The sequence below is a fragment of the Eriocheir sinensis genome, chromosome 42 (assembly GCF_024679095.1).
Source record: "Eriocheir sinensis breed Jianghai 21 chromosome 42, ASM2467909v1, whole genome shotgun sequence".
NCBI lineage: Eukaryota > Metazoa > Arthropoda > Malacostraca > Decapoda > Varunidae > Eriocheir > Eriocheir sinensis.
In genome coordinates, this window is record NC_066550.1 from 13,635,710 (window position 1) to 13,660,709 (window position 25,000).

Consider the following 25,000-nt stretch of genomic DNA (forward strand, 5'->3'; position numbering starts at 1 on the left):
CCTCCTCCTCCTATTCTTCCTTTAGGTTCTTCTCCTTCTCTTCCTTAACCTCCTCTATGTTCTCCTCTTCCTCCTCCTTCATTTCAACTCACATAAATAAACTAATTCAACTCAAGTAACATCAGGAACATCAGAATTTAACACAAGGAACACTCAGTAACAAAGATATTTAACACAAGGAACACCACCACTCAAGAACAAGAGAATTTAGCGGCAAGAGGTGGAACGCTAACTGACCTCTAGGGAGTTCCGCATAGTGTTGAGATGTTCCAGGCATCCGTTCAGCTCCTCGGTCACCTTCTCCTCGCCCTTACATTCTGGGAGGGGGGGAAGGGGATCATTAGGCTTAGGTTAGGTGTTGAAGTTATTATTGACGCGCTATAAAAAAAATTCAGCTGTGCCACTAAGACTTGGGGCCAAAGTACTAGTGTTCAAATGATATGATAGTTTGTAAGTGTGGTAATAGTGTTTCTAGATGATGAAAGGAAGGAAGGAAGGAAGGAAGGATAGATGAGAGGTAGGAGAGAATAAAGGATTAATAAAAGGAAGGAAAGGAAAAAGGAGAGAAGGAAAGAAAGAAGGAAGGAAGGAAGGAAAAAGGAATAAGGGAAAGAAAGACCGAAGGGAAAATAAGAAAAAGAAAGAAAAAATATGACAATTACTTTAAAAAAAATCTAATATCCTAAAAAACAAAACAAAAGAAAGATAGGAAGAAAAACAACCCCCGTCAACCCCCACCCCATTTACCTTCCTTCCGACAGTAACCTTGCGAATCATCACCCTCTTCCGTGCCTTGCCCCCCAGAGCTGGACGGCTGACGGTAAGCCTTCTCCCCGGGCAACATGTTGTGTGGGTCCATCGCACCGTCTGAGTCTTGGTAAAGGCGGTGGAGGGCGGTGGCGAGGTCATCATCTTCGTCGAGGTCATAGGGGTCATGTTTCGCTGCCACCCTCATTGCAATGGTCAGGATAAGAAGTGTGAGGAGCCATATTGTTCCGATTGTTCCTGTTTTTATTTTTTTTCCTTCTCTTCTTTGTTCCTCTCTTCCTATGTGTATTCCTCCTCCTCCTCCTCCTCTTTTTCCTTCAATTTCTTCATCTTCTTTTCTTCTTTGCTCTCCTTTTCCTCCTCCTCCTTCTACTTCTCTTTCTCTAGCTTGTTCTCTTCTAAGTTCTTCTCCTTCTCTTTCTTTAGCTCCTCTATGGCCTTCTCCCCCTCCTCCTCCTCCTTCCCATCTTTGCTCATCTCTGCCTCCTCCTCTTCTTTGTTCCTCTTCTTTTTCTATAGTTGCTCTTCTTCGTTCTTCATCTCCTCCTCCTCCTTCATGCTCTTTCTCCTTCATTCTCATTGGTGTAATAATGTCTGGTATTACGGTTATTCACATATGTAACTGTCTTGCCTCCTCCTGTGACCTTGTGGGTCTGGCTGTGGGTATGGCTGATGTGCTTGTGGTGAGTCTGGTTTATGCCTCACACAAAACCTGCAACAGAAAACACCTACAATTAGTTTCTTCTTCATTCATTATTATAGGAAATTCACCTGTCTCACTGGTAGAGAATTATTATTATTATTATTATTTTGTCTTTATTCAGAGTAAGTATTTATCGAGGAGCAGTTTCTTTTATTTTGGTTGTGCTAAGGTTACACACACACACACACACACACACGACTCTGTGCCGCAACTGGTAGAGCGCTATGCTGGCAGGCTTCACAGTCTGACAGGGCGGCAGTTTGAGCCCTGCTCAGGCCGGATTCTTTCCATTGACTAGAAGTGGCTACTGTCCCCCCTTCAGCAAGGGGGATGGATGTGTGGTGTGTGAGGTCCTGGCAGTGCCCAGAGATCGACGATAAAGAGCACTTGCTCATGTCGGGAGGGTACCTGCTGGCAATTACGAGTCCAACACGTGATCAGGCCGTGGTGAATTACACACACACATGTATATATAAACGAAGGAAGGCAGGAAGCTGACGTAAATATACACGTTTTTCTTTTTTTACAGCAAAGGAGACAGCACAAGGGCACAAAAATAAAGGAAACAACAAAAAAAAAAGCCCGCCCTGCTCCTGTAAAGAATCCGAAGAGGTGGCCGCTCCAGGTGATAGCTCTCACCTGGTTACGTCACCTCAGAACGAAAGGAGTCACTTATCACTGTTTATATTACAGTGTTAGGCAGAATGGCGCTATATAAGAGTCTGTTGAGGGGTGAAAGGCGTGAATTAGGAGTGATGACGCCATGGCCACACACACACACACACACGAACACCTCCCTTCAATCCCTTCCCGCCACACGGGAAGACCAACTGATAAGGCCGCCAAATCATTTACAGCAAGAAATATCACTCATGCGTGGTGACAGAAGCTTCACCAACCCTCTACCGTGTGATTTAAGGGAGAGGTTGAGGTAAATAAGGAGAAAAAGACGAAAACTCCTCCATTGGGCCGTGACTCACCTTCGGCTTGGCGGTGTTTACAAACATAAGGAACCGGAGACCCAGACCAGGACCAAGACCAAGAACATATGGCACCGTTGGAATGGCTTAAATAACTGATTGATTGATTGATTGATAGATTGATTGATTGATAGTTTATTGTTGCAGGTAAACAACAAGGGAGAAGGGAGGAACATGCCATCCCAACCCCCAGGCAGGACAGAGTGTGATTATACAACCATTAATACATGTGTAGGTAGCACCATGAAATTGATTGATTGATTGATAGTTTATTGTTGCAGGTAAACAACAAGGGAGAATTAAAAAGATACAATGGTAGGAAGGAAAGCACAACAAGAACTGTCAAAACCTAAATATAATGATTAAGTAAGCCAAGTTAGTAAGTAAGCCAACCAAGTAAGCCAACCAAGTAAGCCAAGAAAGTAAGCCAAGTAAGTAAGCCAAGTATAAGTAAGCCAAGTAAGTAAGCCAAGTAAGTAAGCCAAGTAAGTAAGCCAAGTAAGTAAGCCAAGTAAGTAAGCCAAGTATAAGTAAGCCAAGTAAGTAAGCCAAGTAAGTTGGACTTTCGCATATCTCGACTATGCCTCCCGCCTGGATGCCTGATAGGTGTTAGTGGCCCATCTATTACTGTGTGGGTGGGTGTGTTAGTGGCCCATCTATTACTGTGTGGGTGGGTGTGTTAGTGGCCCATCTATTACTGTGTGGGTGGGTGTGTTAGTGGCCCATCTATTACTGTGTGGGTGGGTGTGTTAGTGGCCCATCTATTACTGTGTGGGTGGGTGTGTTAGTGGCCCATCTATTACTGTGAGGGTGGGTGTGTTAGTGGTCCATCTATTACTGTGTGGGTGGGTGTGTTAGTGGCCCATCTATTACTGTGTGGGTGGGTGTGTTAGTGGCCCATCTATTACTGTGTGGGTGGGTGTGTTAGTGGCCCATCTATTACTGTGTGGTGGGGGTGTTAGTGTTCATCTATTACTGTGTGGGGGTGTGTGTTAGAGGCCCATCAATTACTGTGTGGGTGTGTGTTAGTGGTCCATCTATTACTGTGTGGGTGGGTGTGTTAGTGGCCCATCTATTACTGTGTGGGTGGGTGTGTTAGTGGCCCATCTATTACTGTGTGGGTGGGTGTGTTAGTGGCCCATCTATTACTGTGTGGGTGGGTGTGTTAGTGGCCCATCTATTACTGTGTGGGTGGGTGTGTTAGTGGCCCATCTATTACTGTGTGGGTGGGTGTGTTAGTGGCCCATCTATTACTGTGTGGGTGGGTGTTAGTGGCCCATCTATTACTGTGTGGTTGGGTGTGTTAGTATCCATCTATTACTGTTTGGGTGTGTTAGTGGCCCATCTATTACTGTGTGGGTGGGTGTGTTAGTGGCCCATCTATTACTGTGTGGGTGGGTGTGTTAGTGGCCCATCTATTACTGTGTGGGTGGGTGTGTTAGTGGCCCATCTATTACTGTGTGGGTGGGTGTTAGTGGCCCATCTATTACTGTGTGGGTGTGTGTGTTAGTGGCCCATCTATTACTGTGTGGGTGGGTGTGTTAGTGGCCCATCTATTACTGTGTGGGTGGGTGTGTTAATGGCCCATCTATTACTGTGAGGGTGGGTGTGTTAGTGGCCCATCTATTACTGTGTGGGTGTGTGTGTTAGTGGCTGTGAGTCAGAAACCTAAAAATATCATGTGCCGAGTGCTTGAGTACGACATGGCATTTTTTTAATGAGCGCGCCGCCAGATTTGATTAGATTGTCGTCAAGTACAGTAAACATGCCGTTTTTGAGCTTTATATGGGTATGGTACACAGAAGCTGTAAAAAAGTGATGCTTTTTATTGCTAAATAATAGAAAATAAGAACAATAGAGGTGGGTATATATCTGTCTATAATAATATGTTTTCATAGTTCCTACTTCATAACTGATTGATTGATTGATTGATAGTTTATTGTTGCAGGTGTAGGGTGATGTGTTCACGACCCGGACAGTAAAGTGAATAATTTTCATAAAAAAAAAAGTTATTGAGCTACAGGAGAGATTTTGTGCTTAAAAGAAAGCTTAACTAATTCCCCATCTTATGCTATGAGTTTCATATCTGTAGATATCATAGTATTGGTTTTACAGCCGTTTTTAAAATCCAGAATCTGTCTGTCCGGAGAGACCTTCACGACCACGACGACGGGGTCTCAACTCAACCGGACGGATGTTTTGGTCCACCAAAAACACACTTACACCAATGTTTTATATTTTTTTCTTACTAAGAACATCAATAACATGACACTGAAAGGTGGAATAAAACAATTGGTAGCAAAATATCAATGTAATAAAAAAATATATATGATAAAAAAAAAGGTAACTGAATTCCTTAAAACTACGCCTTTTTTCTTTCGTATGTTAATATATAGTATTAATATTGGTTTTAGGTTAAAATGAGAGTGATTGACAGAGTCATTTAAAAAAAAAAAAAAATCCTTCTTATACCTCCGTGTTCTCGACTCGGACATCACGTGCACACTGTCCGAGTCGAGACCACGCACATCATTTTTTTTTAAATTCGTAAAAAATATAAACAATTGGCCTAGGTTAAATATTTCAATTTGGAGAAGTAAACACTAATGGGGGGCACATATTAATGCTAAAAATAATTCACTTCCATCAATAAAACACTTCGAAAAATCACTCGATATTTAGCCGTGGCAAACACCCATTTCCAGCCTTTTCCATGGCTTTATCTCACATATGGTACATTATAGTTGTAAGAACTATGCAATCATTCACTTTTTAATTGGTTTTTCCAGTACACTTAATTTGCATGAATTGTCAAAAATTGTCCGAGTCGAGAACACGGCATAATTTTGTCTAGCGGGCACCCCAAACGAGTCCATTGTTGTTTAGGCACTCCGTATTATCACTGATTTTATGCCAATATGGCTATATTACATAACAAAACTTATCACAAGTTGATCACGCCTTATTCGTGGTCATGGCACAATATATCCTGATGCCGAAAATTAAGATCGCGACCTCTTAAAATCGAAATTCTTACCATGCTTACAAGCGGAGCGTCGGCGGGGAGGTTTGCAAATGGCGTCTAGTTAGGACCGCCCTCCCTCATACATCATAGCTCTGACGTCATCCTAGGCTCGATCGTTCATTGGTTAATCAAGACTGTCCGGGTCGAGACCTTGTCCGGGTCGTGACCACACGACCCTACTCGTTCTACCAATGCTTATATGGTGTTCAAATTAACGTCAAAGGACAGCTAAGGAAAAGGACTTTACAATGATACCTCATTCAGTAACGTTAGCTCAGTAAGAGAGAAGATACTTGAGGTTGAAGTGAGGTGTGTTTTTGAGTGAATATTCCCGCGTGGCAGGCCAGGCGCGGCAAAATCTAGCCCGCGCTTTGTGTTAAATTACGATATATTACACAGCGCTCCCGTCCTGACTCCACACGCGAACGTTCTCTCGCATGTCACAAATTGATTGATTGATAGTTTATTGTTGCAGGTAAACAACAAGGGAGAAGGGAGGAACATGCCATCCCTACCCCCAGGCAGGACAGAGTGAGATTATACAAATATTAATACATGTGAAGGGAGCACCAAAGCATACGTTTTTGCTCTTAAACATTTACCTCACACGTTTGGCCCCTCACTAGCGGGTATAATTAAAAGGAACACATCATTTCCGTCTTTTAGCATCGTCGGAAAGTCGCTAAATCATACATTATAGCCTTAAATTACGATATATTACACAGCGCTCCCGTCTTGACTCCACACGCGAACGTTCTCTCGCATGTCACAAATTACCAAAGCATACGTTTTTGCTCTTAAACATTTACCTCACACGTTTGGCCCCTCACTAGCGGGTATAATTAAAAGGAACACATCATTTCCGTCTTTTAGCATCGTCGGAAAGTCGCTAAATCATACATTATAGCCTTAAATTACGATATATTACACAGCGCTCCCGTCTTGACTCCACACGCGAACGTTCTCTCGCATGTCACAAATTACCAAAGCATACGTTTTTGCTCTTAAACATTTACCTCACACGTTTGACCCCTCACTACCGGGTATAATTAAAAGGAACACATCATTTCCGTCTTTTAGCATCGTCGGAAAGTCGCTAAATCATACGTTATAGCCTTAAATTACGTTACATAACAAATAACAACACCGCGCGGCTGGCAGACTCCACCCCGCGCGCTGTCATCTCATCTCCCCGCCCCGTCCCTCACCTGTCTTCCTCATTTCCCAAGTAATTTACGGTGTATGATAGCGGTTATTAAGTCCAGCGTGTAGGGTGAGGATCCAATTATCTCTCAGTCTTAATATAATGTCCTGATATCACGCTGGAACGCTAGAAATAAAGATAAAAGGAGATAGAAGTGCAAGCATGAGATCATTGAGATGGAGATTGAGTGGCCTTGGGTGTGTGACATGTCTTAGGGACCGTATGGATTTTTGTGTATTTTTAGTGCTTAGGGAGCCGTGTGAAGGGTAGGAATGGGTGAGGGGATGGGGGAAGAGTGGGTGAAATAGTGAGAGTAATGGGGAAATGGGTGATGTCCTGTGTTGGGTGTAATTGGATGATATATGGATTTTTTTTAAGTGGTAGATCATGTGTTAGGAAAATTATTGGTGATGTGATGGGTGAAGAAGGGAAGGGATGGGTGAATTAGTGTTAGTGATGGGGGAATGGGTGATGTCCTGTGTTGGGTGTAATTGGGTGATATATGGATTTTTTTTAGTATGGGTGAGCCTTGTGTTAGTAGATATGGGTGAAGAAAGGAAGGGATGGGTGGTGTCCTGTGTTGGGTGTAATTGGGTGATATTTAGATTTTTATTTTTAGTATGGGTGAGCCTTGTGTTAGTGTAGAAATGGGTGATGTGATGGGTGAAGATGGGAAGGATGGGTGAATTAGTCTTAGCGATGGGGGAATGGGTGATGTCCTGTGTTGGGTGTAATTGGGTGATTGATGGATTTTTTTTAGTATGGGTGAGCCTAATGTTAGTAGAAATGGGTGAGGTGATGGGTGGAGAAGGGAAGGGATGGGTGAATTGGTGATAGTAATGGGGGAATGGGTGATGTCCTGTGTTGGGTGTAATTGGGTGATTCATGGATTTTTTTTTTAGTATGGGTGAGCCTAATGTTAGTAGAAATGGGTGAGGTGATGGGTGAAGACGGGAATGGATGGGTGAATTGGTGATAGTAATGGGGGAATGGGTGATGTCCTGAGTTGGGTGTAATTGGGTGATTCATGGATTTTTTTTTAGTATGGGTGAGCCTAATGTTAGTAGAAATGGGTGAGGTGATGGGTGAAGACGGGAATGGATGGGTGAATTGGTGATAGTAATGGGGGAATGGGTGATGTCCTGAGTTGGGTGTAATTGGGTGATATATAGATTTTTTTTTAGTATGAGTGAGACCTTGTATAGAAAGAAAATGGCTGAGGAAATGGTTAATAATCAGGCTTATTTTAAGATTGTGTGACTTAAAATTCTCTAAGAACCCATTTATTAGCATGGTCAAGCCTTCGACTGCCTATTACGCGGCTCACGGCAAAGAAGCGGTTAGGTTAGAATGCTCCGAGGGTGAAATTCTGTCTTTTTAATGTATTTTGGGAGTGTGTGACCTTTTAATTTTATGAGATTAGGTTATTTTAAGAGTGATATGATATTTACAAGTTTATTAATGTGGGTGAGGTTGTGATTTTACTTGCGATAAAGAAATGGCTAGATTAGAATGCTCCGAGGGTGAAATTCTGTCTTAATTAGTGTATTTTGGGAACGTGTGACCTTATAATTTTATGATATTAGATAATTTTACGAGTGATATGATATTTATGAGTTTATCAATGAAGGTGAGGTTGTGATTCCACTTGCAACAAAGAAATGGTTAGGTCAGAATTCTCATACTCCTGTTACATAAGATTGTTGAAACATTTACTTATTTATTGGTCCAGCAAGGCTTCAGGATGGCCTTGAAAATGGCTAAGGTGGTTCTCTCTTCATCTTGCACACCCTGCCCAAACTGACCGCCGTGTTGCCTTGCAGGGCCGGCAGCAGCCTCTGGTGGTAGCCTCGTCCAGCATCCTTGAGGCCCAGCTGGAGGACCTCATCTCCCAGCACCTGAGCCGCGTCATGGAGCGCAGCCGCCCCGCCGTGCACACCATCACCTCCACGCCCCTGCGCTCCGAGGGCCGCCCCGCCCCCTCATCACAGGATTCCCAGGAGGAGCCAAGTCTGGGCATGCTGGCCGACCTCACCTCCTCCTCCGAGGGCTCCATTGATCCCAGCGGCACCTCGGCCATGGCCGTGATGGTGTCCACCGACGCTGTGCACCGCCGCATACCCAACATGCCGCCCGTCAAGGTGCTGCCGCCGCGCACCTCCCGCAGCAACAGCCGCGACAGCAGCATCAACAGCAGCTCCGCCCCCAGCGAGGTTAACAGCCCCTCCAGCCGCAGGAAGAAACCCGGGAAGCTCCAGAGGAAATACCGCAGCACTGAGAGCCCCCCCAGAAGCCCCCCACCCAGCCCCTCGGCCAGCACGCAGTCCATGGGCAGCTTCCTAGCCTGGGCGCGGAACGTCCTGGACTACTTGGCAAACTTCGCCACCCCCAGACCCCCCAGAGGTGCCGAGGGAGGGTACAGCAACGCCCAGGTAAGGCCCACGGTGCCCCACACACCTGGCCGGGAGGTGCAGGTGTGCGGGGGGGCTGTGCGCTATATCAAGCCTGTGCAGGAGGCTGAGGAAGGCTGCTGGTGCTCACTCCTGGCAGCCTGTACAGGGTTGTGACAGCTTGTGCAATACTGATAATTTTGTGTTGCCTTTTCCTCTAAAATATGTTCAAAGTCATCATTATCATTTTACTCATCATCATTCTTGTCATCATTGCTGTCATTGTCATCATTTTACTCATCATCAATCTTGTCATCATTGCTGTCATTATCATCATTTTACTCATCATTGTTCTTGTCATCATTGCTGTCATTGTCATCATTTTACTCATCATCAATCTTGTCATCATTGCTGTCATTGTCATCATTTTACTCATCATTGTTCTTGTCATCATCATTGTCATCATTGTACTCATTTCATCATCATCATCATTATCATTACTCTCCATCATTCCTCTTGCCTCTGTCATTCTGATGGGTGAGTGTCAAAAACTAGCCTCAACTTTTCTGCCTAAGTCAAAAGACGTGTGAGAAAATGACATTTTTTTTTACGATTTCCTGAAAAATATAAAAAAATGACAGGCAGTTTGCTTATGAGCCTTTAGTGGCCGTTTACATGCTTATTCACTTGGTTCATTCACTTCACTGGTGGTCACAACATAGAGGGCATCAAATAAACATCACTCAGGTTGTTAGGTTGGTGAGTCTGTGAAATATGAGGGTTTTTACTGAGATGTGTTGACTGACGACACTTAGACTTTTATTTCCTCTGCCGTAATAATGCTGAGGAGGTCTTGTGCACTGCATGCTTACCTTGTTACCTGTCCGGGATGGCTCGTGTGGTGGTGAGTGTTGCCATGGACTTATCTTCATTTAATTACTCATCTCCATTTGTTTATTTATTATATTTCTCTTTTTTATCAGCTTGTGTTTGTTGTTTTGGCCAGTGGTGGGCACGGTTCTGCTAACTGCTTCATTAGCTGATAAGCATTTTCACTAATTTTGAAAGCAGGAAGCAGACCAATTAGCTTCTGCTAAATGTAGTTCCTCCTCCGCTAACTTTAAGTCCACTAAAAAATCACACAGGATTGTTCATGTCCGTCGTGGGCAGACACAGCACCGGTTGAGCCACGTGGCGCAATGATTCCAGGGCTTCCACTTTTGGGTAAATTTGGGTATCAGATTTTGTCTCTCTGCACTGCTATTGCAAGTTCATATATTAGGCACATATATAAAGGATATGTTGACTTAAATTTGTTTATTTGTGCACACCTTTATCATCATCTGATTTTGGCAAGCTATACCTCTTTGGAAAGCTTTGTGTCTAAGCTACAACATATTGAAATCTCAGGTCACTAGGTCTGTTTTTAAGGGTTTTAGAAGCAGAACACTTAACCGAAGCTAAATCCATATAGAAAAGTTAGCAGTTAGTGTTAGCTGCCACTATAATTTCTTTATTAGTGTAGCAGCTTAGCATAAACAAAGCTAACGTTTTGGTTAGCGGTGACCACCACTGGTTTTGGCCTATGATTTATTGACTCATTGTTGATTTATTTTTTTATACTAATTTGTATGAATGAAAACTGGGCTTTAAAGTAGTTGTTGAATTTATGTGTATTCATTTAGTTATGCAATTTTTTTAGTTTGATTTATTGATTTTCTCTTTTCGAGTGTTTTCAAGATTGCATGATTAAAACTGGACTTTGATTTCTAGATTATATTTATTTTGCTATTTATTTTATCCTATTTTATTTTCTCCTTCTTCATTGTCACACCAGTTATCTCTTTTTCTTCTTTATCAATTCTACATCAATTATTTCTTCTTCCTCTTCTCCTTTTTCTTCTTCTTCTGAGTTTGTATATATACGTAAATTAGCTGAGGACAACACGCCATATATTTCTGATGATGATGATAGTGAATAACAGGAATAGTGAACTCAAACCATCAACCTTTTCAGTAGTAGTAGTAGTAGTAGTAGTAGTAGTAGTAGTGAGGTCTATGAAAGGGTAGTAAAAGAAAATAAAAAAATAACATAGACTCAATATCCTTATTAACCTTTTCCTCTCTCCGACAGATGTGAGACTCAGCAGGGACCCCAGACCAGCCTCACAGTCCTAGGGTGCGGCAAGAAGCTCTCCACAGGCAGCACCTCGCCACCTCAGCCACGCCACGGCCAACACGCTCACCTCAATCTAGCACTAAGGTCGCACGGCTATGTATGTGTGTGTGTGTGTGTGTGTGTGTGTGTATGTATGTGTTGAAGCGGGCGTACATGTGTGTGTTCTTCAGGGTCTTGCTTGCTCATGTTAGGTTAGGGTTGTGTGTGTGTGTGTGTGTGTGTGTGTGTGTGTGTTGGTTTGTATGTAAGCAGTGTTGTTTACGCGCACAGCCTTGTATGTGTGTGTGTGTGTGTGTGTGTGTTGATAGCATACATACACAATTGTCAAGGTCTGTTTGTGAGTTCATACGTTCCGTTTTTCCTGTTAATTAAGTTTTTTCAGAAGGAGATTAGCAAGACACCTCTCATACACACACACACACAGACACACCACATATTCAAAAACCATATATAACTTGAGTGCCGATATGCGTAAACACTAACAACAGACAGATTATAAGAGGTTGCGTTCACTTTTTATAACCCGGTGTGAGATTAGTTTGACCCGTGTTGCAAGCTCACCCTTCCTTGGCAATATTCCCTCCCCACCCGACCCACCCCCCTTTTTTTTTAGGTTACGGCTTCGAGAACAGAACGCCCCAATAATCATCATCATCATCATCCCTTTTTTAGTGAAGGCGGCAGCTCAAGGGAAGAAATAATAAGGAATACACAAGGAAATACTCTGTTGATTTTAGTGGAGAAACTGTGTTTTTGAGGCGTTGAAGGACACCAGGTTCTTCTTGCCCCAATCGGAAATAATAGTAAGGTCTGAGGCTAAGCGTTCTGCAGCCTCCAGCCTTGAGTCGTTAAGTTCCTGAAGGGTGGGTCTTCTATTAAAAGAAGTTGAATAATGCAGAGTGGAATCATCGGCGTAGGAATGGATAGGACAGTTCGTTTTGGAAAGAAGATCATCAATGAACAACAGAAAAAGAGTGGGAGATAGGACAGAACCCTGTGGGACACCACTGTTAATAGATTTAGGGGAAGAACAGTGACCGTCTGATCGCATGCTGGACTTGTGATCGCCAGCTTGTGTTTGTGTGTGTGTGTGTGTGTGTGTGTGTGCTTCGTCCTGGTCTGATCGCATGCTAGACTTGTGATCGCCAGCTTGTGTGTGTGTGTATGTGTGTGTGTGTGTGTGTGTGTGTGTGTGTGTGTGTGTGTGTGTGTGTGTGTGTGTGTGTGCTTCGTCCTGGTCTGATCGCATGCTAGACTTGTGATCGCCAGCTTGTGTGTGTGTGTGTGTGTGTGTGTGTGTGTGTGTGTGTGTGTGTGTGTGTGTGTGTGTGTGTGTGTGTGTGTGTGTGTGTCCTCAGAATCACAACACAGGGAGTTTAAGCACTTGTTGTTGTTGTTGTTGTTGTGGATAAAGTAAATAATAATGAAAATCTGTTTTGGTCTTTCTCTCTCTCCCTGAATCTTTAAATGTAATAAGGTATACTAATGTAAGGCTATCAAAGGACATACTCTTATAAATAGTAGTAATAGTAGTAGTAGTAGTAGTAGTAGTAGTTTTGTTATTATTTTGTTATTTAAAACTATATTTGGCAATACTGATGTTTCAAAATTTCATTATTACCATGTTATCTTTATTAATACTATAACATAATTGTACCTGGTAGTTGTCTTCCTATTACTGGTACTAATATTATTTTTATTATTATTGATTTTTTTAAATTATTATTATTATTATTATTATTGAGGTCTTCCTTTTATTTTCCTTCATTATATATATTATATAATGAAGGAATGGTTTGCTGTTATTACGTCACAGAGCACGGACGGAAAAGTAATGGTTGACAGGTCGGCCTGGGATTTTTAAACATTTTTCCCCCATGTGGTGACAGCATGGACGGACAGCTGAGTGTAAGTCATCGCTGACAGCCATGACTGAAACAGCTGTGTCAGGCCTCAACTCAGCACCCACACCACTGCTGACCCGCCATCTTGTTACCTAAACATGAAAAGGGGACATTAACAAACCCACAAGGAGAATACATTTATAAAAACACAATTAGGATACATAAGACAGCACAAAATACATTTAAATTTAGCGGGCAGTCTTTTTCCGTCACTCTGGCAGGGAGCCAAAGGAGTGACGTCAGCCTCCGCCCGGAAAACTAGTGCCCAATAAAACCGCCATTTAAGGCCACAAACACACCATTAAAGGGACAAGAGATACTAAAAAGGCCTTAATTATGCACCATTTTATATATCGATGACTACGAAAAGGAGAATGAGGGAGATTTTAACCTTAACCCATATGGTCGTAAGGTGTCTTTTTCAGTTCTAATTATTGTCAAAATCGCCATTAAAGGTCACAAAGACACCATTAAAAGGCTTATTCGCTCTAAAAAGGCCTTAAATACACGCCATGAATCATATAACCATTAATAGAGAAAGGAAGGTAATGGGGCTTTTATAACCTAACCCATATGGACGTAAGCTGTCATTTGCTTCATTAATTATCAAAATCGCCATTAAAGGCCTCAAAGACACCATTAAAAGGCTTATTCGCTCTAAAAAGGCCTTAAATACACGCCATGAATCATATAACCATTAATAGAGAAAGGAAGATAATGGGGCTTTTAACCTAACCCATATGGACGTAAGCTGTCATTTGCTTCATTAATTATCAAAATCGCCATTAAAGGCCTCAAAGACACCATTAAAAGGCTTATTCGCTCATAAACGGCATTACAATACACGCTAATAACTCTAACCATTGATTCATAGGCCTAAAGAGGAGAATATAATGACGATTTTAATCTCGACCTGTCATTTGCTTTCTTAATTATTACTATAAAAAAAAAACGCCATTAAAGGTCACAAAGACGCCATTAGAAGGTCCATTAATAATAAAACGACCTCAAATACACGCCATTAACCTTAAACATTAACAAAAAAAAGGAAAATAATGGAAATTTGACCCTAAACTGTCGGAGAGGAGATCGAGATAATGGCGATTTGACCTAAGCTGTCATTTCCTTCCTTAATAATTAAAAAAAATCACCATTAAAGGCCGCAAAGACACCATTAAAAGGCCAATTGTGTTTAAAAAGGCCTGATACTCACTAATTAACGCCTATAATGATCGTAACACCTGTTAATTAAAGGCCACGTATGTTATAATGAAGGTAGGTCGTTAGGATAGCTCGTATGTCATTATGAAAAGGATGAAAATATTTCCCATAGATGATAAACGTAATTAAGAGTGTAATGAAGGTAAAAATACGTTAATTAGCAGGTAAAACAGATGAGAATGAGGTTAATTATGGCGTAAATAAGGTGGAAAGGAAATACACGCAGGGAAAATATATATATTAAATAATAAACGTAATTAATAGTGATATACAGGTAAAAATACGTTAATTAGCAGGTAAAACAGATGAGAATGAGGTTAATTATGGCGTAAATAAGGTGGAAAGGAAATACACGCAGGGAAAATACGTATAATAGATAATAAACGTAATTAATAGTGATATACAGGTAAAAATACGTTAATTAGCAGGTAAAACAGATGAGAATGAGGTTAATTATGGCGTAAATAAGGTGGAAAGGAAATACACGCAGGGAAAATACATATAATAGATAATAAACGTAATTAATAGTGATATACAGGTAAAAATACGTTAATGAGCAGGTAAAACAGGTGATAAGAGAGCTAATTAGGCGAAATATCAGGTGGAGTTGGCTTAAATACGAATTTTTAAGTTACTAGATAATAAACGTTAAATTAATGTTATAAAAAAGTTATATTAAGGTAGAAACACTTTAATTATAAGTAAAACAGGTGAAGGTAAGATAAATTAGGCCAGAAATAAAGAAAATAAGGTAGATGAATTATTTTAGGCCTACTTACGAGGGATTCAAAATAGCGTAAGGAAAATCGCTAATAGATGATAAATGATATAAATAGAGATACTCAAATAAAACAGGTGAAGGTAAGATAAATTAGGCTAGAAATAAAGAAAATAAGGTAGATTAATTATTTTAGGCCTACTTACGAGGGATTCAAAATAGCGTAAGGAAAATCGCTAATGGATGATAAATAATATAAATAGATACTCAAATAAAAACTAATGATAAATAACTCAATAAAAAAGTGTAATAGGGGTTATATAAGGTGATATAATTCAGAAATAGGGAAACTGTGATAATTCTTGGTTATAGAAATACTGCATAAACAAAAATAGTTATAAGATATCAAAATAACATAGGAATTAGTTAAGAAGAATGGAAAAATATATGTCAAATAGGGTAAGTTAAGTAAAGGTAAAGTTGGGGGCATATGGTGTAGCAGCGCGTGGCCTCGGTGCTCATCTCCGTGACATTGACCCTTGAGCTTGTAGTGGGAGGGAGCCCATCACCCCGGGACACCTATAGGGCCACTGGGACACCCGGGGATACCACAGTTTACCTTTCCCAGGTTTCCCCCGGTGCCCATTTATCCCCCAGCCCGAGAGGGAGGATGAACAGCTGGGTGAAGAATAGAAGTAATAGAAGAAAAAATAGGGAGACTGTGGTAATCCTTGGTTAAAGAAATACTGGAAAATTATCAAAATAATGTAAGAGTTAGTTAAAAATAAGGGTAAAATAGGCGTCAAATTGGGTGAAATAGGCCAAAAATAGGGAAATTGTGGTGATCCTTGGTTAAAGAAATACTAGAAAATGATCAAAATAATGTAGGAGTTAGTTAAAAATAAGGGTAAAATAGGGGTCAAATTGGGTGAAATAGGCCAAAAATAGGGAAATTGTGGTGATCCTTGGTTATAGAAATACTGAACAGACAAAAATAGTATAAATTATCAAAATAACAGAAATTAGTTAAGAAAAATGGTAAAATAGGTATCAAATGAGTTAAAATTGTACAGCAGTAAGGAAGAGATGATACTGAGGGGATTATAGCATTTTCAAAACATATAGGACGCATTAGAGGATATAAATAATAAAATAAAATGAGATTAACATAAGATTAACTCAAGAGAAAGATGAAATAGGCGTTAAATTGGGTAAAATGGGCTTGACATCGAGAAGAGAATGGGAAAAATGTTAATATATATGTGTGTGTGTGTGTGTGTGTGTGTGTGTGTGTGTGTGTGTGTGTGTGTGTGTGTGTGTCGGTAAATCAGTTGATAAACAAAAATAATTAAATAGGAACATATCAGCATAGAAAATTGTGCGAGAGACGGAGAAATAAGCGTAAAATGGGGAAAATAGGCGAGAAATAAGGAAATGTTGGTAGACCTGAGTAAGCTGTCAATATATGCCTTGCCAAAATACTTAAAATGCGAAAATTGGTATAGATGAACAGATTAAGGTTAGAAAAAGGTGATAGAATAGCCAAATAAGGTTGAAATAGGGAAAATAAGCCAGAAATAAGGCGTGTTGGTACTCCTGCAAGTGCCGTCAATATATGCCTTGCCAAAATACTAAAAATGCCAAAATTGTTGTAAATGAGTTTAAATGAGTTAGAAAGAGGTGATAGAATGTCCAAATAAGGTTGAAATAGGGAAAATAAGCCAGAAATAAGGCAGTGTTGGTAATCCTGCAGGTGTCGTCAATATATGCCTTGCCAAAATACTAAAAATGCCAAAATTGATATAAATGAGTTTAAATGAGTTAGAAAGAGGTGATAGAATGTCCAAATAAGGCTGAAATAGGGAAAATAAGCCAGAAATAAGGCAGTGTTGGTAATCCTGCAAGTGCCGTCAATATATGCCTTGCCAAAATACTCAAAATGCTAAAATTGATATAAATGAGTTTAAATGAGTTAGAAAGAGGTGATAGAATGTCCAAATAAGGCTGAAATAGGGCGAAATTGGGTCTAAATAAGGTAGTGTTGGCAAGCCTGCGCGGAGGGATATGAGGCGCTCGTAGACTTACCAATGGCGGCCAAACATTGACGGACCTCCAATTTTAACGGTTTTTCCCCAATTCTGGACCGATTTAAAGGACCCCAAGGAGGAAAATTAACCCTGAGTGCTTAGTGACCCCGCAGTGACCTAGGACGCCCCCGGAAAGGCTTTGAAATAGGGAGAAAACGCTTGAAATAGGGAGTCCATGATTGTCCCTCTCCCTGGTCGACGAGTGTGAATTCTTTTTGTCAGATTTTGTGTTTTTGTGGTCGTGTGTTTTTTTGGGTCCCCGGGTGTGTGTGGAGGTGTTTTTTTCCTCCTGGGGACAAGTGGAGAGAAGAGGGACGATGGAGAGAGAAACTGGAGGGAAACTGGAGGAAAAACAGGACTAGGACGGGAAATGTACAGAAATATCAGGTGAGTTTTTTTTTCGTGTATTTTTGGTGTTTTTTTCGTGTTTTTTTGGGTTGTTTTCCGTTTGTTATCTTTGTCTTTCTCTCATGTACGTGTGTGTGTGTACGTGTGTGTGTGTGTGTGTGTGTGTACGTGTACGTGTACGTGTCAGTTTTCCTTATGTGCACCTGTCTGGTTTTGTGTGTATACGTGTACGTGTGTACGTGTACGAGTGTGTGTGCGTATGTGTGTGTGTGTGTGTGTGTGTGTGTGCGCGCGTATGTGTGTGTGTGTGTGTGTGTTGCTTATGTATGGTTCTTTCCCTCTCTCTCTCCCCCTTTCTCTCTCTCTCTCTCTCTCTCTCTCTCTCTCTCTCTCTCTCTCTCTCTCTCATTTTATCACATTATCATTATTTTTTAACCTTTTCTTTCTCCTTATTCCTCCTTTTCTTCTTTTCTTTATTTTCCTTTATTTCCATTCAATTTCTCTGTTCTTACCTAATGCTAAACTAACCTTATTAAACCTAACTTAACCCAACCTACATTAGTTACACCAAGCTTAATTTAACTAAACCAAGCTTGATATAACCTTTACCAAGCTTAATAGAACTAAACCAAGCCTGAACTAACCTAATTGAACCTTATCTAATCCCATTCATACTCTGTTTAAATTTAAGTAAACCCTATCTTAAATGACTTAAACCAAGCCTAATTCAACTAAACCAAGCTTGATATATCCTTTACTAAGCTTAATTGAACTAAATGAAGTCTGAACCAACCTAATTTAATCCTATCTAATTCTTTTTATGTTCTATTCAAATCTAAAGTAAATCCTATTGAAATTAAACCCAAACAAGCTTAACCTAACTAAACCAAGCTTGACCCAACCATAACCAAGCCTGAACCAACCCTAATCTATGTAAACAAGCCTGAGCTAATCTAATTTGATCCTGTCTAATCCTTTTTATGTTCTATTTAAATCTAAAGTAAACCCTATTGAAATTATACCCAAATCAAGCCTGACCTAACTAAACCAAGCCTAATATAACAAAACCAAGCCTGAACTAATATCATTTAATCTTATCCTATCCTTTTTATGTTCTGTTTAAATCTAAAATAAATCCTATTGAAATTAAACCTAAACCAAGCTTAACCTACCTAAACCAAGCTTGATCTGACCCTAACCGAGACTAAGCTAACTAAATCAAGCCAGGACTAATCTAATTTAATCCTATCTAATCCTTTTTATGTTTTATTTGAATCTAAAGTAAACCCTATTGAAATTAAAGTCAAACCAAGCTTAACCTACCTAAACCAAGCTTGGCACAACCATAACCAAGCCTGAACCAACCCTAATCCATGTAAACCAAGCCTGAACTAACCTAATTTAATTCTATCTAATCCTTTTTACGTTCTATTCAAATTTAAAGTAAACCCTATTGAAATTAAATCCAAGTCAACTGTATCCTAATTAAACCAATCTAATCCAATCATATATTATCCAATCATGTCTTGAACTAGCTTACTCTTATCCTATTCTGTCTAATTCTAATTGTGTTCATTGCTAATCCTGTCCTATTGAAAACTATATAGATATCAAAAAGAAGCTTGACCTAACCGTAAGTAAACCTAACCTAACCTAAACCAAGCCTGAACTAACCTAATTTAATCCTATCTAATCCTTTTTATGTTCTATTAAAATCTAAAGTAAATCCTATTGAAATTAAACCCAAACCACCCCTAACCTAACTAAACCAAGCTTAATCCAATCCTAATATAACTAAATCAAGCCTGAACTAACCTAATTTAATCCAATGCTATCCTAATTATGTTCTTTTTATACTTAGATCCTAAATGAAGCCTAATCTAACCAAACCAATCCTTAACTAATGACTATCCTTATCCAATTCTAATTATGTTGTGTTCTAATCTTTTTCATTGTTAATCATGTTTTCTTCTAATCATTTACATTGTTAATCATGTTTTCTAATCTTTTTCATTGTTAATCATGTTCTGTTGTAATCCTTTTCATTGTAACCTAATTGTAACCTAACCCAACCTTGACCAACCCAATCCTAACCTAACCTTAACTAACCTAGCCAAATCTAAGTATATAATGCCTTACCTTCATCCCTATCCCCCTTTCCTTCCTTCCCTCCCCCCTTTCCTTCCTCCCTTCCCCCTTTTCCTTCCTCTCCTTCCCCCCTTTCCTTCCTTCCCTTCCCCTTTCTTCTTCCTCCTCCCCTTCTTCTTCTCCTTCCTCTCCTTCCCCTCCTCCCCTTAGAGCATGTGTCATCCCATCTAGTTAGCAAATCCTGACCTAACCTTTCAACAGCTGACATGACCTTCCCCAACATGCCCTCATAACTAAACCCAGCTGGCTAACCAGTGACCCTTCTCATGACTCAGCGCACACACACACACACACACACACACACACACACACACACACACTGGACTTCCCTAACGTCATCATTCTTGGGTTGAGTGATAATGGTTAACTACTTCTTCGGCCTTGTCAACACATATTACTCTCTCTCTCTCTCTCTCTCTCTCTCTCTCTCTCTCTCTCTCTCTCTCTCTCTCTCTCTCGTAATAGTGTTAGTTAGTCAGATTTTGTTTAATTTTTACTATTTTTGTATTTTCTTTTTCTTCATCTTTCTTCTTCTGTTTCTTCTTCTTCTTTTTCCTCCCCTCCTCCTTCTTATTCTTGTTCTTTTTCTTCCTTTTCTTCCTCAGTTTTCTTCTTTGTCTTCGTTTTCTCATTGTTCTTGATGTCATTTGTGTTCTAAATCTTCTCTTGTCTTCTTCCTTTTCTTTTTCTCTTTTCTTCTTTTTCCTTTTCTTATTCTTCTTGTTTATCATTTTCTTCTTCTTCTTCTCTTTCTGCTTCTTCTTTTTCCTTTCCCAATTATTCATATTCGCTAAGTTGTGTATTTCCGTGATTCAATTTTAACTACATACAAATATATTTATCATCATTTATCAAACTTTTTTAGCGTGTAGGTTTTCATAAGGTTGTCATGGGTGGGTAGTATTAGTATCATCATCATATCATTATTATCATTATTATCAATATTATTATATCTTATTTCTCATTGTCACTCCCCCCTCTCTCTCTCGCTCTCTCCCTCTCTCTTACATGTCCTAACCATATCACCATTTCACTGTATGTCTGTCTGTCTCTGTCTTATACGTGTCCTGTCTATATCCATTTCCCAGTCTGTTTCCTTTTTTTGTCCTATTTCCTTTCTATTTTCAATCCCTCAATTTCTGTCCTTATGCTGTCTCCCCTACATACATATACTAACCATTGTCATATCTGTCTGTCTCTGTCTTATACATGTCCTGTCTATATCCATTCCCTGTCTGTCACCTTTTTTTGTCCTATTTCCTTCCCAGTTTGCAGTCTGTCTATTTATTTCCTTATGCTGTCTCCCCTACATACATATAGTAACCATTGTCATATCTCTGTCTGTCTCTCTCTCTCTGTCTTATACGTGTCCTGTCTATATCCATTCCCTGTCTGTCATCTTTTTTTTTCCCTATTTCCTTTCTAGTTTACAGTCTGTCATTTCATTTCCTTTTGCTGTCTCGCCTACATACATATACTAACCATTGTCATATTTCTGTCTCTCTCTGTCTTATACGTGTCCTGTCTATATCCATTTCCCAGTCTGTTTCCTTTTTTTGTCCTATTTCCTTTCTAGTTTTCAATCCCTCAATTTCTGTCCTTATGCTGTCTCCCCTACATACATATACTAACCATTGTCATACCTGTCTGTCTCTCTCTCTGTCTTATACGTGTCCTGTCTATATCCATTTTCCAGTCTGTTTCCTTTGTTTGTCCTATTTCCTTTCTAGTTTTCAATCTGTCTATTCCTGTCCTTATGCTGTCTCGCCCACATACACAGTCTAACCTAACCTAACCTAACCTAACCTAACCTAGTCTTGAGTAAATAAAAAGGATTGATGAAAAGAAGGAAATGAAAAATGAAAAGTAGTCTAGAATGAATGGTACATATACTAACCATTGTCATATCTCTCTCTCTCTCTCTCTCTCTCTCTCTCTCTCTCTCTCTCTCTCTCTCTCTCTCTCTCTCTCTCTCTCTCTCTCTCTCTCTCTCTCTCTCTCTCTCTCTCTCTCTCTCTCTCTCTCTCTCTCTATATCTCTCTCTCTCTCTCTCTCTCTCTCTCTCTCTCTCTCTCTCTCTCTCTCTCTCTCTCTCTCTCTCTCTCTCTCTCTCTCTCTCTCTCTCTCTCTCTCTCTCTATCTCTCTCTCTCTATCTCTCTCTCTCTCTCTCTCTCTCTCTCTCTCTCTCTCTCTCTCTCTCTCTCTCTCTCTCTCTCTCTCTCTCTCTCTCTCTCTCTCTCTCTCTCTCTCTCTCTCTCTCTCTCTCTCTCTCTCTCTCTCTTTCTCCTACATGCATAACCTAACTTATCATATCCCTGTCTATCTCTTTCTTTCCTCCTATTGTCCTTTGTCCTACATATATATCTCTGTCCCTCACTTCTGCAATCTTTCTCTTCTCTCAGTTCTCTTCTCTCACTTCTCTTCTCTCACTTCTGCAATCTTTCTGTCCTGCATGTATCTCTGTCCCTCAACTCTGCAATCTTCTATATTCTCTCTACTTATCTCGTTGCTTTCTCATTCATTTCCTCTGTCTCCGCTTATAGGGTCCGCTCTCCTCCCCCTCTCCCTGATTCCTCTCACAATAATGGTAATTCACAGCCCGACCATTGCTATTTCCTATGTTAACCCGTCCGCTGCGATTGTCAGGGATTTGGCTTTCACTGGTAGCCTGGTAACATACACTCCCAGGTCTTTCTCTGCCTCTGTGGTGGATAGTGGAGTGTTTCCCATGTGGTATTGGTGTGCTGGATATCCCTTCACTGGTAGCCTGGTAACATACACTCCCAGGTCTTTCTCTGCCTCTGTGGTGGATAGTGGAGTGTTTCCCATGTGGTATTGGTGTGCTGGATATCCCCTCCCAAGGTGCAGGACTTGACATTTCTCTTTATTGAATTGTAGCAGCCACTTTTTGTTCCACTCCTGTAGCTTGGTGAGGTCTTCTGGTAGGAAATCCGCAGTCAGGGGGTTAAAAAGGGTTGCTTATGTCTGTGGCCAGAGTTGTCAGAAGTAGATCAGTCAGGTTCTAATGAGTGTTTTGTGTAGGTTCATGTTACAGAGAAAGGGTCATAAAACTACCCCACCCACCCTGGAAATGCCCTAAACTCCCATGAAAGCCTTGTCAAATATATGTGTGCAGGGGTGATGAAATGGTGTAAGAATATGACTCTGTATTGTTAAGCGTGTAATTTGATAGTGTTTACATAGGTTGTCGCTCTCTGTAGATATTGGCATAGGTGTTGTGTACATACTTTTTATTGTGTGCGTACAGAGGTCAGGTTCTAATGAGTGTTATTTATAGGTTCATGTTGCAAAGGAAGGGTCATAAAACTACCCCCCCCACCTACCCCTGGAAATGCCCCAAACTCCCATGAAAACCTTGTCAAATATATGTGATGAAATGGTGTAAGAATGTGACCCTGTATTGTCAAGTGAGAAATTTGACAGTGTTTACATAGGTTGTCCCTCTGTAAATATTGGTATCTCTCTTTTGTACATACTTTTTATTGTGTGTGTATAGAGATAGTTAAGCTGGTGATAAGCCTCTAGCTGGGAGTGGCTATAGATTTAGTGTGTGTGACAAGGTGGTGCAAGAGTGTGTGTGTGTGTGTGTGTGTGTGTGTGTGTGTGTGTGTGTGTGTGTGTGTGTGTGTGTGTGTGTGTGTGCTTATTATCCAGCTTGGCTTTAAATTCATGAATATTTTTGTGCACACAGTCTCCTCGTCAAGTCCATTCCATGTTGTTATGCTTCTGTATGGAAAACTGTATTTCTTGATGTCTCTCCTACAGTTGCTCTTCTTCAATTTCTTACCATTGCCTCTTGTCACACTTCTTTCACGTACCACTAGGTCTTCCCTGTCCAATTTCTCCAATCCCTCTTGTATCCTGTACAATGCTATTAGGTCCGCTCTCTCTTCTGCTCTCCAGTGTTGTTAGTCCCAATTTCTCCGGTCTTTCTTCATAAGTATGTTCTCTCAGAGTTTCCGGTAATTTAGTTGTTGCTCTTTGTATTCTTTCCAACTTTCTAATTTCTTTCTTCAATCTTGGTGACCACACTAATGCTGCATATTCCAGTCTTGGACGTATTATCGATATTATTAGTTTCTCCACCATTTCTTCATCTAAATATATAAATGCTGCTTTTGTGTTTCTAAGAAGATTGTATGTTTCCCCAGTGTGTGTGTGTGTGTGTGTGTGTGTGTGTGTGTGTTCTTATAAGTTTCCTGTCACAATTTCTACATTTGTCATACTTTTTTTTATAGGTTATGATGACCCTTTGCTGTACCCTAATCACTTCTTCCTTTCTATAATTCATCTCTTTTTCTTCTTTTTCTTCCTCTATATATCTTCACTTGTCTATTTCTTTATTATTATTTTTCTGGTAATATATAATCACTCCTTCCTGTCCCCTAAACACTACTTCCTTTCTATAATTCATCTCTTTTTCTTCTTTTTCTTTTTCTATATATCTACACCTGTCTTTTTTATTATTATTTTTCTGGTCATATATAATCACTCCTTCCTGTCCCCTAAACACTACTTCCTTTCAATAATTTATATATTTGTCTTATTTTTCTTCCTCTATATATCTACATTTGTCTAACTTTTCTTCTTTTTTTTTTTAGTAATTCATGATCACTGTGCTGTCCCCTAATCACCTCTTCCTTTCAATAATTCATCTATTTTTCTTCTTTTTCTTCTTCTATATATCTACATTTGTCTTAACTTTTCTTATTTTTTTTTTTATTAATTCAGATCTTTTTCCTGTACCCTAATCACTTCTTCCTTTCTATAATTCCTTTCTTTATGAACACTCCTTGCTCCTCTGTCTTCATTTTCTTCTTCATTTTCTTCCTCTTCCTCTTTGTCTTGTGCCTGTCCTTGTTGTGCTGTACCATAATGGCCTCGTACTTTCAATAATCCATCTCTTGTTTTCATTGTTTTTTGAGTTGTTTTGTTTTCTTTACAGGGAGATTGCATAGCGCTCTTTCCTTTTCTTCTTTATATATATCTACAATTGTCTTGATTTTATTTATTTATTTATTTCAGTGATTTATGAAGACTCCTTGCACCTCTGTCTTCATTTTCTTCTTCATTTTCCTCCTCTTCCTCTTTGTCTTGTGCTTGTTCCTGTTGTGCTGTACCATAATGGCCTCGTACTTTCAATAATCCATCTTGTTTTCATTGTTTTGAGAGTTGTTTTGTTTTCTTTACAGGGAGATTGCATAGCGGTCTTTCCTTTTCTTCTTTATATATATCTGCAATTGTCTTGATTTTATTTATTTATTTATTTCAGTGATTTATGAAGACTCCTTGTTCCTTATCTT

The 25,000-nt window shown here is 40.0% G+C and overlaps 3 protein-coding genes across 11 annotated transcripts in view; 2 read left to right on the forward strand and 1 right to left on the reverse strand.

The window, feature by feature from the left end:
* Positions 1-2,498, reverse strand: part of LOC127010090 (chloride channel CLIC-like protein 1) — a 17,877-nt gene extending 15,379 nt beyond the window's left edge. The window contains exons 1-3 of one of the 4 annotated variants that reach the window (XM_050883905.1): positions 2,452-2,498; positions 748-1,480; positions 238-317 (exon numbers count right to left, since the gene is read on the reverse strand). In XM_050883905.1, the coding sequence (XP_050739862.1) occupies positions 238-317; positions 748-1,348 (681 nt within the window). In that variant the 5' untranslated portion in view covers positions 1,349-1,480; positions 2,452-2,498. Of the gene's footprint in view, positions 1-237; positions 318-747; positions 1,481-1,665; positions 2,035-2,110; positions 2,230-2,451 lie in introns of those variants that run through there. The other 3 variants (XM_050883907.1, XM_050883904.1, XM_050883906.1) reach the window with 3 other exon arrangements.
* Positions 2,499-6,856: 4,358 nt separating this feature from the next.
* Positions 6,857-12,684, forward strand: LOC127010094 (phosphatase and actin regulator 3-like). The gene is made up of 3 exons (XM_050883909.1): positions 6,857-6,877; positions 8,504-9,112; positions 11,205-12,684. Exons 1-3 carry the CDS (start codon positions 6,857-6,859, stop codon positions 11,208-11,210), a joined length of 636 nt encoding a protein of 211 aa, XP_050739866.1. The 3' UTR covers positions 11,211-12,684.
* Positions 12,685-17,162: 4,478 nt separating this feature from the next.
* Positions 17,163-25,000, forward strand: part of LOC127010095 (AF4/FMR2 family member lilli-like) — an 83,339-nt gene continuing 75,501 nt past the window's right edge. For all 6 annotated transcript variants that reach the window (XM_050883925.1, XM_050883914.1, XM_050883922.1 and 3 more), the window contains exon 1: positions 17,163-17,566. Coding sequence is in view for 1 of the 6 variants with exons in the window: in XM_050883912.1 (XP_050739869.1) it covers positions 17,550-17,566 (17 nt within the window). In the remaining 5 variants the exon portion in view is untranslated. The remainder of the gene's footprint in view (positions 17,567-25,000) is intronic.